This window comes from Primulina tabacum, chromosome 13 (genome assembly GCF_025594145.1).
Source record: "Primulina tabacum isolate GXHZ01 chromosome 13, ASM2559414v2, whole genome shotgun sequence".
Taxonomy (NCBI): domain Eukaryota; kingdom Viridiplantae; phylum Streptophyta; class Magnoliopsida; order Lamiales; family Gesneriaceae; genus Primulina; species Primulina tabacum.
The window spans coordinates 33,075,452-33,090,510 of NC_134562.1; the positions used below are offsets into that span (position 1 = coordinate 33,075,452).

General features: G+C 33.4%; 3 protein-coding genes and 1 non-coding gene across 8 annotated transcripts; 1 reads left to right on the forward strand and 3 right to left on the reverse strand.

Moving 5' to 3' along the window:
* Positions 1–673: 673 nt before the first annotated feature.
* LOC142522602 (ubiquitin-conjugating enzyme E2 5B-like) lies at positions 674–4,103 on the forward strand. Of its 4 annotated transcripts, none has more exons than XM_075626093.1 (5): positions 674–855; positions 2,025–2,108; positions 2,454–2,581; positions 3,267–3,371; positions 3,713–4,103. In XM_075626093.1, the coding sequence occupies exons 1-5, from the start codon at positions 684–686 to the stop codon at positions 3,854–3,856; spliced, it is 633 nt and encodes a 210-aa protein (XP_075482208.1). In that variant the 5' UTR covers positions 674–683; the 3' UTR covers positions 3,857–4,103. The 4 variants fall into 4 exon arrangements, with proteins under 4 accessions (XP_075482208.1, XP_075482209.1, XP_075482207.1 ...); XM_075626094.1 differs by having other exon boundaries at positions 695–855; positions 2,037–2,108; XM_075626092.1 differs by having other exon boundaries at positions 699–855; positions 2,004–2,108.
* Positions 4,104–4,638: 535 nt separating this feature from the next.
* On the reverse strand, positions 4,639–4,710 carry TRNAW-CCA (transfer RNA tryptophan (anticodon CCA)). Its single transcript has one exon. It is a non-coding gene; the product is annotated as a tRNA-Trp (tRNA).
* A 765-nt stretch (positions 4,711–5,475) lies between these two features.
* On the reverse strand, positions 5,476–7,736 carry LOC142522497 (WPP domain-interacting protein 2-like). 2 transcript variants are annotated; one of them, XM_075625933.1, is made up of 3 exons: positions 7,299–7,736; positions 6,436–7,102; positions 5,476–6,245 (listed from the first exon to the last, which is right to left on the reverse strand). In XM_075625933.1, the coding sequence occupies exons 1-3, from the start codon at positions 7,425–7,427 to the stop codon at positions 5,656–5,658; spliced, it is 1,386 nt and encodes a 461-aa protein (XP_075482048.1). In that variant the 5' UTR covers positions 7,428–7,736; the 3' UTR covers positions 5,476–5,655. The 2 variants fall into 2 exon arrangements, with proteins under 2 accessions (XP_075482048.1, XP_075482049.1); XM_075625934.1 differs by having other exon boundaries at positions 6,436–7,736.
* Positions 7,737–8,547: 811 nt separating this feature from the next.
* On the reverse strand, positions 8,548–10,182 carry LOC142523412 (PRA1 family protein G2-like). The gene has a single exon (XM_075627195.1). The coding sequence runs from the start codon at positions 9,986–9,988 to the stop codon at positions 9,374–9,376; it is 615 nt and encodes a 204-aa protein (XP_075483310.1). The 5' UTR covers positions 9,989–10,182; the 3' UTR covers positions 8,548–9,373.
* Positions 10,183–15,059: the final 4,877 nt, after the last annotated feature.

Below are 15,059 nucleotides of genomic sequence, written 5' to 3' on the forward strand. Positions count from 1 at the left end.
GTGTATAAACCATAAGGCGACTCTTCCTCCGACTCCGGTTGGTTACTCGTTCCACCCGAACAGCGTACAAATCGATTAATCTATGAAGAGAATACATAATTAATTTTTTTTATTGTCAACATTCTTATTAATAAATTAACACGACATTAAAAAAATTCCTAAATCACCTTGACTTTGACTGAAATTAAACAAAATTATTAAACTATGAACAAATAAGATAGTCTCTCAATAAATAAGATAATCTCTCGATATTTTAAAATTTCATATCTCATGCTCGAAACAAAATCATCTGTTACATTAAATACGAAATTACTTATATCCTACCATATACATGGGCGAACATTAAAACTTCAATTTTGAAGCCGAAGTTTTATATACGAAACTCCATTGTAGATAGACGTGGGTATTTATTTTTCTTGCGAAAACATAATATATCTCTAAAATCTCTACACGAATATTGATTTGATTTAAAAAATTATGAATATTTCTTTAAAATCTTAATAAAAATATAATATCTCTCTAAAATATCTACACGAATATTGATTTCCTTTAAAAAATAATGAATATTTCTTTAAAATCTTAATAAAAATGGAATTAAAATTTATAATAAGTAACAAGTAATAAATAAATAATTTAAAATATATATCCAGGTATTAAATTCGTGCATGTCATAGATATTCGGGATGCTTTACCACCGCCAACAAAGATGCCACGCGGTGCATGCGTATGTCTATCTGTATATAAACCCCCCAGATTTCCATTCAGGTGCGCCTCTCCTTAATTCCCTGCCCCTTGTTGTACCCTTTTCTCATACGATTCTCGTCGCTTCCGAGGATTCCTTTTCTCGCTCGCAAGGTTCGTAATCGTACAGTACTGGAGCTCTTTCGATCGATGATCATGATATCTTTTTTTTTGTTTGGTTGATTATTTTATACACGCGATTGTGTGAGTTTTTTAGATTGATTGGTGGTTTTGTTGATTGATTATTGGGGTAGGGTACGGTGTATTTAGGCTCCTAAATTGTAGATACGATTTTGGTGGGTTTTTATTGTCTCTCTTTTTTGGGGAAATAAGAAAATGGATGGAAGTGTAAAGTGTTTTTGCTCTATTTGATCCTTTCGGTGTACGTGTATTTGAGTGCGTGTATGCGGGTTTTGTGATTAAGCGATACGGTTTTCTTATGCAAGGGCGAAAGTGGCCGAAGAATAATATCTTGGGTTTTACGCCTAGAAATATTGTTCGTGTGGATTTTAAAATTCGTATATTTAATCAGGAATAAACGTGTTGCCTCGAGGAATTTTTTTCCCATTATTTTTGAAAGCCAGAATGCTGTTTATTCATCATTTCAGTTTTGACCCTCAGACTTGACCCTTGAGTGCAAATCTGTGTCAGCCCTGGTTGTATGTGTGCAATTTTTTTTGTCTAGGAGCGGGACTTGCGGTCGAAGTAGTGGTTATTCAGAAACTGGTATATTTGGGTATTTGGTTTGTTGAATAAGAAATAAAATTAAAATGCTCTTTGTTGGAAATAATTTTGATTTGTTTTGGCCTGCTCTGATAGGATGAAAGACATTACCAGATAGTTGGCATCGAGGTTCTGCTTTATATTTGGACTTTTCCAGTTTGGTGTATCGTTTATGTTTTTGGAGTTAATTTGTTTTGATATCACAGAAGATAGCGATCATGAACAATTTCTTTATTTGTGCATGTACTGTGTTGTGGAAGAATATGGCTTTAAGCCAGAAGCATTACTGGCTGTGTTATCGGTCTGGCTCTAGAATTTGATCGTTTATTCGTTTGAAGGACTTATTTATTCATATCGCAGATGTATGCATCTGCTTTTTTGGGAATTGTCTTCTAAAAATTAGATATCACTTGATATGTGAATCATGGCTAAAAGTGGTTGTCTAACTTGTTAGATAGTCGCATTGATACTCTGTTACTGTGATTCTGTAACATCTTTCCTTAATTCCTATAAACCATGCTCATCTTTTCATGTTTTAGGGTGCTGTTTCTCTAATTCAGGAGAAAATATAGACATGGCTTCTAAAAGGATTCAGAAAGAACTGAAGGACTTGCAGAAGGACCCTCCTACATCCTGCAGTGCTGGTTAGTCAAAAATTGTTTTCCCGCGATTTGCCATTCAGTTTTATTTTTCTTAAGTTCACTTCAATGTTTTGTCTGCTTACTCCCATGACATTTCTACGTTTATGCTGTTAAAATTTTGAATTTGGCTTTTGTTCGGTATTACAGACTATTGTTTCAATTCATATTTGTTAAAACTTTAAATTATGTTGTCAATCCTCTGTGATTCTGAGCATAGCCTTTGGCACATATCTGTACTGGCTGGATGGACTGAGTGTAATCGATTTTCAAAATTGACCTCGTCACAATTCACGTATTAGAATTAAGTTCCATGAATTAATTGACATTATACGTCATAACTTCATGCAGGGCCTGTTGGGGAAGATATGTTCCATTGGCAAGCTACCATCATGGGTCCTTCAGACAGCCCATTTGCTGGGGGAGTATTTCTTGTGACTATTCATTTCCCTCCTGATTATCCATTCAAGCCACCGAAGGTAGCGTACCTTTTAATTCAACGTTTGTACCTTTCGTATATGGCTATGAATGCGATCATCCATAGGCAATAGCAGTGCCTTACTGACAATAACTAATCTGTTGCTAACTTGTCCATGATTCTTGGGCTAGAAGTAACTGGCATACAATGCTTTTTAGTTGTGAGTGATAGAGAGATTGCTGATCATTTGCTAGAATGTATGTGGTGTTTGTCTTAATTATACCTTCCTGAAGTGGGATTGGAAACAACATCTCTTGGGTGGATTTGCTTCGTGTTTTCTGAAATTAATGATAATGGTTACAAATTCATGATTTAAAATCCATTCTATTTGTTTGGATGATTTTGATTTAGGAGAACTAACATCTACCATATCTGAATCCAAGATTTAAACTTGTTCCTCAAACAAAACTATTATGTTCTGATTAAATCCTACATCTAAGCGCTTATATTTTCCACAAATCAGTAACCCCTAGACATAAGAGGAGAATGGATGTTGCGCTCTGTCTTGGTTTCTACCTTCTCGCTTAGTTTTGATCAAATACGTTTTTTAAGTCGATAAAAAAATGGTGCTACGGCCTTAATATGTTCATCAATGGCCAAAAGTAACTCGATTAATACAACTCTGGTATATTTTTGTTTATTACACAAGCTAAGTTATTACTTTTGCCTTCTTGCGCATCGAGTAGGTATCATTTAAAACCAAGGTTTACCACCCAAATATCAACAGCAATGGCAGTATTTGTTTGGATATTCTCAAAGAGCAGTGGAGTCCCGCTTTAACGGTTTCGAAGGTACGTGCTTTAATTCTTATTAAACCCATTTATTGTTTGGTCTACATCAGTCTCCATGGGCGTGTACCGTATCACCTTTCATCATCCACTTAAGTAATTGCCTTAATTGCCTTTAGTACTGTGGGAAGAATTATAAATAAGATATACCATACCATTTTAACAGTAAATTACCAATCTTGATTATTCCAATCTTCAATTTTCTTGCGTAACCGAATTTATGATATGAGTGTTGAGCAATGGTAAAAGGAGAACAAATAAACAAAGAATTCGACTATACCATTCAGTTGATTGGTGTTTTTGTCTTGAGTAGGACTTGCATCTGCTATCTTTAATTTCTGTAGGTACTACTCTCTATCTGCTCCTTGTTGACTGATCCAAACCCAGATGATCCTCTTGTGCCGGAGATTGCTCACATGTACAAGACCGATAGAGCCAAGTATGAGACTACTGCTCGATCTTGGACTCAGAAATATGCTATGGGATAATAGACTCCCCTCTCAAGTTGAGGTTGGAGCAAGCCGAAACATGTGCTGCTAGTACTAATAAAAATCTTAGAAACGGTGACATTGATAAGGAATGATGTGTGTGTCACACATTAGAATTTTAGGGGAGCATATTATATGTCATACTTGTATACTATGTCTCCTTGGTCTTCATGGTCAGTTGAACTTCGGGTGTTTCTTACAAGATAAGTTGTCATTAATAATATATGAACTCGTTTATATATATATATATATATATATATAGTTCAAATAATATATTTTAAAAGAGATCATTTTGTGAATAAAATCATCATGATTTTCTATATAAATTAGTAATTGGAGTGCCATTTGAAAACACAAACTTGTAACCTCGTCAACTTAATTTACCAGTACCTCGTATATGGCAGCCTGTCTACAAAATACACAATGGAGCACAACTCAACCATCAAAATAAAATTGGAAGACAAATGAGTGTCTTACCAGTCTTCTAGTAATGTTTGTGTAGTCTCCATATCTGAAATGTTGAGTTAAAAAATAACAGAGAATACATATCCAGCTAGATTGCTGCCGCTTCAGAAAAATCTCCATGAAACATTCCCTTTCCCTCGACTTGCACTGCACTGCACGCCACTCACAGATTGGAGTTTTGGCTAGAGTAGAGCCCGATCGATGGAGGAGCTACTTTTGCGAATCAGAGAACATATCAAGCAAGTAGTAACTACTTTTTTGTCGTCGAGAAAAGAAAAATTAAAATAAAAAGGGGGAATCCGCTGAGATCGGGGATTTGAACCCGACGTGAATCGAACACGCAACCTTCTGATCTGGAGTCAGACGCGCTACCATTGCGCCACGGATCCTTGGTGATAACTGTGCCGAACTAAAATATATATATATAAAAACATAAATATCTAGGCTAGTCTCAAACCCCAAAGCGCAAAAGATTATCGTATAGATTTAATAAATATATTTGATTACATATATATATATATATAAAGAAATTTAACCAAAACTTTTTAGGCTATGAACTTCGTTTGAACCTTGTATGTATACATATATTATACACGGGAAAAAAAAACTGATGAATTACTTGATTTGGTTGGTTTGGGATTTAAAAAAATACTTTGAGATTATTTTTATTTTATTTCGGGAAAATACTGTGGCATATGATTCTGTTTTGGTGAAATAAAATTGCTGACATTGATTACCGAATCACATCATAAAGTATTTAAGAAAATAATTTAAATTTTTATTTAGAATATAACATAATGATAAAAATATTTCAGGGAATGTGATAGAAAGTTTGGCTAAAAGTAATTATTATTATGTTGAAAATATAGAAATAATAAAAGTACTCCATAAATATAAATTGGGCAAAAAATAAAAATGGGATGAGTGTTTGCTTTTATTTTGGGGGAAAAAACCATCCCAAGAAGATGAAAAATAAAAGGCACAATAAAGGTCTATTTTGGGGACTTCTCTTTTTGTATTTATGTTTTTGTGACAGGGCCGGCATGATAATATTACAGTTAAATGTGGAATAAATAGTAACAAAATGTAAAAGGAAAATAAAAGTGAATCCTGATCAATCTTGGTGCAAAAATCTTTTAAATAAAATAAATGAATGCAGCAAAGTGAGCTAATTTACAAAGTAAAAATTCTGTTACAGGAAAGAGCCAGGGCTCTCGAGGTTTTATCTACACATCTACTTCTGAGAAAATGTGGAACCTAACATAGGAGCATTTAATCAAACACCAAAATTCTAAGCATCGTCAAGCGGGGAAAAGGAAAGGTTATGAACATATTTAAGTAGGAACGTTATCTATACATATTGGTGAAAACTGAAACATAAAGATTACTAATATGAGCGCCAATGATATTAGCTGCATGAAGAAACATGCGGTGTACTTACAGACCCTATTGTGTAGCTTCAGTGTTTCATCAGCACTAGCAATGTCTTCGCAAAACTTTCCCAGTTTCTCAGCTTCTTTGTCAAGCATCGCAGCCTTCGTTTCCGTGCCTCCAAGCTTATTGAGTATCTGGGTCTGCTTCGAAGCCATAGTTTTCTGTTCTTCTGAAATAGTTATTCGATCTACAATTTCAAACCTCAAGTTTGGGACCGCTGTCACCGCTCTTGATATAACTAGAAATTCCACTTCAGCTTTGATTTTTTGCATGTAGAGGTCCTCGATTTCTGTTTCCACATGTCTGTTTTCTGTCTCCAACACCTCAGATTGTGGGGAAAAGGAAAACCTATGCACGCCTTCACCTGATTGTGATGGCACAGATATTGTTTCTTGTGGATTATGATCTTCATTTGCAAACTCTGTGGGTAAGTCCAGTCCTGGATCAGTGACTAAAACATCTTGCCTGATTTCCCGAAACTTTAGCACCTCTATATCAATACGAGTCAATGAGATAGATGATAGATGGAAAAGGAAGACCGATTAATTTCATGACAAGTGAGATATAGCTACATCTTTTGGTCTTCCAACTGCTAAAGTTCAAACTTTAATATGATTCTAAACAAAATTATTCATAGATATGAACGCTAAAACATGAAAAGGGAGAGATGGTGGACATACCTTTTTCTAGTGCTTCCTTTACAGATTCGAGGTTAAAAATAAATTCAGCCAGTGGATCCAGATCCGTTGAGGAATCTGGGTTCCCTCCTTCAATCGCCCGAGATGTGTCATCACTGATGTGTTCAGGTGAATAATCTTCATATACCGCCTCACCATCTTGAATCCCATTGTCATGCTTCTGTTGTATTCCCTGAACTCCATTGCCACTATCTCCATCATAATCAGTGGATCTTTTGCTCTGTATTCCATAACTTGTAGAGTATGTTCCCTGCATAAACACAAAATTGGAGCTTCGCATATCAGATTTCACGCTGGAATGAGAGTTTTCCTTCTCGATGTTGACCTTATCCCTTCCAGATTTTTTTCTGGCCTCAATCCAACTTTTTCCCCGCTGACCCTGGGGTGTTGATTCTGTAAACTTCTTCCCACTAAAACTCCTTTCTCTGATCTTATCAGGGGGAAATCCCACAACCGCCGATGTCTTGCTCCTTGTATTCGGAGAGCTAGCTTCAGTTGATGAAGACTTGCTACTCCAAATCTCTCCATTCTTTGTATATGTCCCTGAATGACCAAGCAGAGCAAAATCATCCAAACTTCTCGCAGTGGCATTCATGGATGAAACAGAACCTTGACTCGTTAGCTTTCTCTCAGAAAAATGTTGCATCCTCTCACTTGGATCCAGACCTGAATCCAACATATCTTGTGCTACTACGTTTTTTATATGACCGCTACCGTCCCCAACATATCTAACGGTCATTGTTGAGGATGGAGTGTACACTCTCCACTGGAGGCAAGTTTAAAGTCCCAGACCCTCCCGTTTTCTTTACCACTATCTCAGAGGTCTCACAATCATTACTTTCCACGACACCATACCCATTATTCCGACTGCTACATTGGCTAGTAACTTCAATGTTTTCAGCAGCGGAGAAGTTCATAATCCCTGCGTTATCTTCCACGCATTCCAGTATAGAACACTCATTTACCGAATCCATCTAATGTAAAACTCATCTAATTCCCAACTACTTATAGCCCAAATATTATTCAGATCAATATCGAGAAAAAAACAACAATCATTCCAGAGACGGGAATTATCGAATACAAAGTAAATTCTCCAGAATATAGGAATTCAATTCCGATCATCTCCCTCGGAATTCATTTCAGTTCAAACTCAATCCAATTTCTTTTCTTTTTTTAAAAAAGTAGGAAATCAACCGAAAAGTTGCAATTAATCTAAAACGAGTGAAAAACATTTAATAGGATGGAAGCTCAATCGACAACCATAATGCATGAATTAATATGACGCGTACCTTAGGGTTGGGCTCCATAAACCAAACGTTGAATTTATTGGGGGAAGAAGGGGAAACCCTAGAGCCGGTTTGAAAATTTATGGCTGTAAAATAAAATCTAAAACCGATATGATTGGAAGAAACAAGATTGGGTGGAGCGTTCGTGCGTGCGTGCGTGACAATGGAGAGTGGGGACCATGAGAACACAGCTATTTGATGTTGAACACACGTGACTCTTGTCTGCGTTTTTCATTAAAAAAAAAAAACAATTTATGTGAGACGATCTCATAGATTGTATTTGTGAGACGGATATCTTATTTGTATTATTCATGAAAAAAATTATTTTTTATTCTAATAATATATTTTTTATTGTGAATATCGGTAGGGTTGACCGTCTCACTGATAAAGATTCGTGAACCGTCACACAATAGACCTATTCTTTAAAAAATTATTTTACAAAACTTGAACTCCATTCTGTTTTTTTATTATAAATATGAATAAAATTGATTTGTTTTATAAAAAAAAAATATAAAATAATACCACAAAAATCTTTTTAAATTTTTTTTAGTGTTTGGTGTCGGATCGAATCATCTTTATATATAATTATATATATACAATTTGTAATTTTTGCATTGATTAAAAATATTATCGGAAAATAAAATTATACAAACTAATTTTTTTATTTTATTATAATTTAATGAACGTTCAGACAACTAAATTAATAATATTATTGATAAGGATAGAACGAAATGGGTCACATTCATCCAACCACCTCATATATGTCCAAAGGTAACCACGATATGAATGCATTTCTACACATGATGTTCATGTGAGAAGCGTAACCCAAGACAATCCCAGTTCCAGACTCGTTCACTGAACCTCCGGTGGTATAGTTGCCAAAAGGGCTCCATTCCACCTTCGCTTCCTAGAGCAGCGAATCTATGTAGAAATTCAGACTGCGGCTTTTAGATTCAAGCATGCCGATCGTTAGAGTTTTGAATTAAACTGGGCCGTGGGCAATAGCTTCAGCAGCAGGACCGTGTGCATATAACAGATCCAACACCAAAACCGAGTAGGAAACTCGACCAGATACTTGAAAAATCGGTTTCTTTCGCTGGCCAGGGAGTCAGCTCTTCAGAGAAGTCAAACTTTGGAGCTCAGCCCAATGACACAACCATACAGAGGAAGTGACGCTAGGTGCTCGATCGGAGCTGATCATAAAACTTATCTGACGAACGACAGAATAAAAATTGAAAGACCTCTGGCTCGATTTAAGTTTCTGTCGAGTTCATAATTGTATTGAAGCATTTCAAATCATACCTCCAATCTTTCACATATTTCAGCAATTACACCAAAAACAACTCAAAATACAAGGTTTTCAAAATAATCTGTGATAAAAAAAATGATTAACATTAACAAATTACGAGCAAAACAAACAAAATATCCTTCAAAACAAATTTCCGACTCCCCGATACACAACGATCTGTGATGTTTTCCTCCCAAAAAAAACACATTCTTGCACCCAATACAATTACGATTAAGATCAAATCACGAGAAAAATGATCAACCACGCGCTCACACACACACACACAAAAGAAATAAAACCATACTGCAAAACAAATATATATAGAAAATAAAATGATGTGAGTTAATTACACGGGTTGATTGAATTGAATTCCGGCATTACGGGGACTGAAAGCAGTGGATTGGGATGAGACCAACCCGTCAGAAACGGCATCGTTTTCGTCGAGAAAAAGTCCTTCAGGATTCCTCAGGACTCCATGAATGGCGAAGATCAACAGCCCGACACCAATGCCAATCGAAAGGTTATTCAACGGGCCAATGATCCACAGGGCCGCAATGGAGACCAAAACCAGACCCAGAATAACCGCCAAATCATTGACATGATAGCCCCAGATCAACAATGGGTCTTCGCGAAAGAAGTGGAGAATCAGCCACAGGAAGAAGACGAAGCCGATGACTATCAGCGCGATCGGCGCACCGATCAGGGATGCGGCAGCACATGCGGTGACGATTATGGCGTAATTGACGGAGAAGTAGCTGGAGTTTCGGCGTAACCGATGGGTGGCTGCGGAGAACGAGGGTGGGAGGTCGATGATGGCGGTGGTGGCCAGGAACTCCGGCCAAGGGCGGGCTCTGGAGAGGCACACAGTGAGGTTTTGCGTAGATCGAGAAATCACGGCCCCACCGGAAATCGGTATTGTAGTGTAAGAAGCGGGAGCGGCGGAGGCCGACGTGGCGGGCATATCGGGAATAAGGGCAAGTTTGACCCAGCAGGTATCTTGGTCAAACCTCAGCAAGATGCCCAACGTTCCAATTTCTTGTCCCTCTCCACACCTCCACCCCAGTCTAAAGTCAAATTGCAAAGAGGGCTAGGAGGCTTCTATTGTTTTCACTATTGGGCCAAATGTTTGAGCCCAAATTTCTCGAAAACTCTGGCCCGATTGTGAACACGGTACGGTTATGTTATTCTTGTCACATTATTTTAAGAGTGTATTTAAAAATATAAATTTATCAATATAGATGAGGTTTATCAAATTTTCATTGTACATTACATATAATGATAAATGTTCATCGTTAGATACACTCTTGGGTTAGTGTACTAAGGATAGCATGAAATCTTCCTTTTAATGCATGGGTAAATTACTTTTAAACCATTAAACAAAAATTTGGGTTTAAGGTCAGTTTTTGTCGTAAATAAAAAAATTTATAAACTCGCTTACGCACATAAAAAAATAATTTTAAAAAAATTGTACTCCCTCGTCCCACATGTATTTTCACGTATGAAAACTGATACAAAATATTAAAAACATGATACTAATATATATATTTTTAGTATCAACTGTGTTCAGATCTGGTGCAAAAAATAAAATTTTGAATATAAATTGAAACAAATCTATTAATATCAACACTTAATACATGTTTGGGTATAAAACAATTAATAATTTTGGTGCACTTATGTAAAAAAAAAAAATTAGATACAAATATATTAAATCAGCGTATTCATTTATATATTTATGATATTAGTTGACTCAAATTTGGTACAAAATTATGATTTACAATTTCAGTTTTAAAGATGAAATGTTTTAAAATATATAAATTAATATATTCGAAATTGTTGTATATGATCAGTTATATACATGTGTAGTAGTATGTAGTATCGAGCATGTTAAATGTGATTTGACCAAAATGCCCTTAATAAGATTTATATATTGTTGAGATTAAAGCATAAGAACTTTTTCATCATATAAAAATTGTATACTTGATTGCATAATAAACTATATTGTTTGTCGAGAATTTATACTTACGCTCAAAAATATATTTTTCCTTATTTTTAGCTTTATTATATTAAAATCAACTCGCAAATAACTCGAAAAATTCCCAAAATAAATAAAAACATATTATGTGTTCATCCCAAGTTTTTTTTAAAACTTCTATTCATCCATGTAGGGCAACGTTTTTGCATTCTCAAAATTAAGGATATTTTCACATTTTACTATTATTTATATATTTTAGGGATTAATTTTCAAATTAAAAACCAAAAGAAAAAAGAAAAAACAAAGAAGTTGAAATGGCCACAAAAGATGACGGAAGTGGCTTACAAATAAAGAAATGCACAACTAATTAAATTATTTAAAAATTTAATTCAAAATTCAATTCAATTTAATTTAATTTATGGGTTCCACCCCATTCCCAACTTTTATGGGTATTGAAACGTATTCGTTTCCTTCCGATAGCAGGTTTAATTACTTGAGTAGGTCTTTTATGAGATGGTCGTACAAATCTTTATCTATGAGACGGGTCAATTCTACCGATATTTACAATAAAAAATAATATTTTTTCATGGATGACCTAAATAAGATATCTGTCTCACATAATACGACCCGTGAGACCATCTCACACAAATTTTTGTCTAGTTAATTTTGTTTGGATAAATAAATTTAAAGTTAAAGATTTTAAATTCATCGATTTATGCAGTAAAATTCAATTGATAACAAATTTCAAATCTCAATTAATTATTTTTTGCATAACTTATGTATAACTTCAATGGAATACTCTCTCTTTAAATCCAAATCATTTCACTCAAACACAACTTTAAACCTACGGTTTCGGATTCACTTACACTTAGAAATATTTTTCCTAAAGACCACATTTATTTATGAAATAAATAGATATTAATTTTCTTCAGACAGATGCTGTGGTATATAATTTAATTTTAAAAACATTAACTTTACATCTTAAGATTTATTGTGATAATTTAATTTTAAAAAACATTAGCTTTTTTAAACTTCCTCATCCAAATTTGTGATTGGTCCAACAAATAGCAAGTCATGCACGGAACTAAAAGTCAAAATTCTGCGAATATAATTAATTTGATTTAATATCTCTAATAATTAATGCTGCCAACCATAATAATATTATAATGAATTAAATTAATTGCATGTAATCACTTATGAATTATTATAATTAAAAAAACATACAAAGGAGAGTGCAAATATAGTCAAGTTAAGGACCAATCTAAAAAGGTTAAATCAACGTCACATTCAAAATAAATTGCACCATTTACAAATTTTTTTCGCAAAATCCGACAATCAACCTCTCAATTACGGCTGAAATACTACTTTCATAAAAAAAAAATGTTGCACCATTTACAAATTCTTTTCGTAAAATCCAACAATCAACCTCTCAATTACGGCTGAAGTACTGCTCTCAACATACATTTATCTGATATATCTTTATAGATCTCACATGTTTGAGTCAATGATGGCCATCGAATCGCGAGCGATAAAAATATTACCCTACATCTCGTAAACCATCCGTTAACATCGATTTGAAAGCAATTCGATTGGAAAATGCTCGAATGGCTTTGACAGAGAACAACGAAATATAGCTATGATATAGGCTCAAGAAACTTAAAGTAAGCAATTTAGATTTTACTGAATTTGTAAGCCAAATGAATTGACTAAATATAAGAGTTGATATTGAAATTTTCAATTAAATAATGTTTATATATCTATTCGTTTTATTAAAATAGTGTTTATACGTGCCTAAAAAATGATTGTGAGGTTTTTTTATAAAAAAAAAATCGAAAATTTGTAAAGAAAAATTAATAATCATCTGTAAAAAAAAATTATAATAACTTTTTTTAAAAAATATTCAAACACTACCTAAAGTCTAAGCATAACATAGACAAAAATTTGGTGTTACGTTCTATTTTATTTTATTTCCTTTTTGTTTTTTAGTTTTGATTTCATCAATTTAAATTATAATTTAATTCATAATTAATTTTTACAATTATAATATGATCATATATAAATATAATCAATTAAAATTACAATATAACTCTTGTTATTTTTTATAATTACAATATTATTTTTATTTATATATAAATCAATTTAATAAAAAAATGAGGCTTTTACATATTATATATGTTGGGTCGATAAATCAGAGGATATAATTATTGATTTTGTGCTTCAGTAATATCAATTAATTTGATAGTGCAATCTTATTCTTTTAGTGGAGTAGAATAAGATTAATAAATTATTTTGATTAATCATGAGTTGATTGGATCAAATTAATTTATTGGAATTTAATTTAATGGAATCCGACTAGGTCCCTTTGGCGGCTCTAATATAAACTCAGATAAATTATATGAGTTATAATTTATGGTATATGTGGGATAAATTTATATGGACTATTATATTACATGAAAGTTTATCATCGAATTTTCTAAATATGGTATAATATATTCTGTCCATTTAAATTTATATTCTAAAAGATATTGTCATTATCTTTTTGTTACAAGATATCACAAATATATTTTATATATATGTGATATTGTAACTTGTGACCACACACAATCCTACGTTAAGAGTTCGAGAGAACACCAGAGAAGGCTTGGAGGTTTGGAGCGTAGATCTAGTGCAGAGTAAGATCGAAAACACGCTTCAAAGGTAATCTCTATTTTCTGTGTGTTGTAATTAATTAATTCGTGTTAAATACGTAGAACAATCGATCCTGTGAAAAAGAGTTGATTTAAATCACAAGAAATTAATTTTTGTGATCCGATCTTCTCGAGCTTGACTAACAATATATCTATATAAATTGACTTTAGTGCCTTAATTCCTACGTTGTTACTAAGTTGACTTATGTGGTCGGGTGAAGATATGGTGGATGTCAAATCGATCGATTGGCATGCAAGAACAATATAATATATATATATTTATTACATGGCCTATCATAATATAGGTAAGTGGTGTTACAAAAAAGGTTTTAACTAATAAAATAATTAGCAACGGAAGTACATGAAATATGATCAATTTGCACTCTTCGATCAGTCAAATTAAATTAATTATTTCAAGAAAATTAATTAATATAAGAAATTTTTAAACATTATTCGCTATTTCCATAAATTTATCGTTCTTATATATACACAAATATCCATTTCAAGATAGATAAGTTATAATTTTACAATTATTTAACACAACCCAATTATACTAAAAATGTCGGTACTAATCTTTACAATGAATGTGAATTCGGAATATGTCTTCTGTGAAACGGTCTCACGGATTTATACATGTGATACAGATTGATTCGATCCATATTTTTAAATAAAACTGATAATTTTTCATAAATCGGATCGGGTTGAAGATCTGTCTCACAAAATTGATTCGTGAAACGACAATAAGTCTTATAAGAGTTTTGTGGTGAATTCGTTGGATGTTTTCGAGTTGCATGGGTTTTAATTTCTCTCATGCAATATTAAATTTATTATTTGTAGAACAATATAATGAATTTTTATAAAATAAAAAAATATATAAAATTATATATAAACGACTCGATTCGAATTCAAGAAAAAAAAAAGTTTGGTAGACAAGTATCGAACTTAATTATTAGTTGAGATGAGATTATGCAAAATACCCACCAAACTTTATGTAAGGTAAAAAGAGAGTGAAATGATTACTGATTTTATCACGACAAAAACTAGTGGTGACCAAAATGGGCATATTGCCTGTATTGTCTTTATATGAATCCGTTTTTCTTTCTTTTTTTCTTTCTTTTTTCTTCCCATTCATATACATGCATCATCGGTAATTCACAGCACACAACGCCTATATTTCATGCAGCATTCTTTCCTTTTCATCCCTGAAACAAAACCCTCGAATCCGATCTTATACTAGCATATATATAACATGTACATATACGTAATGTGTATCCTTGCATTAGAAAGACGAAGAATCTTGTCTTCAATAATGTAGGAGCTAGGAGAATTAAAAAAGAAGAAGAAGCACGTGGGCTCAATGTTGTTGCTGACGT

Excerpts from the sequence above, each read along its gene's own strand:
- LOC142522602 (XM_075626093.1), top strand. The coding sequence starts at position 684 with ATGCTTTACCACCGCCAACAAAGATGCCACGCGGTGCATGCGTATGTC. Across the intron at positions 856-2,024 it reads TTCCTTTTCTCGCTCGCAAG|GAGAAAATATAGACATGGCT; the intron begins GTTCGTAATCGT and ends TCTCTAATTCAG. Across the intron at positions 3,372-3,712 it reads CCGCTTTAACGGTTTCGAAG|GTACTACTCTCTATCTGCTC; the intron begins GTACGTGCTTTA and ends TAATTTCTGTAG.
- LOC142522497 (XM_075625933.1), bottom strand. The coding sequence starts at position 7,427 with ATGGATTCGGTAAATGAGTGTTCTATACTGGAATGCGTGGAAGATAAC. Across the intron at positions 7,103-7,298 it reads GGAATAATGGGTATGGTGTC|AGGATGCAACATTTTTCTGA; the intron begins GTGGAAAGTAAT and ends GATCCAAGTGAG. Across the intron at positions 6,246-6,435 it reads AAAGGAAGCACTAGAAAAAG|AGGTGCTAAAGTTTCGGGAA; the intron begins GTATGTCCACCA and ends GTATTGATATAG.
- LOC142523412 (XM_075627195.1), bottom strand. The coding sequence starts at position 9,988 with ATGCCCGCCACGTCGGCCTCCGCCGCTCCCGCTTCTTACACTACAATA.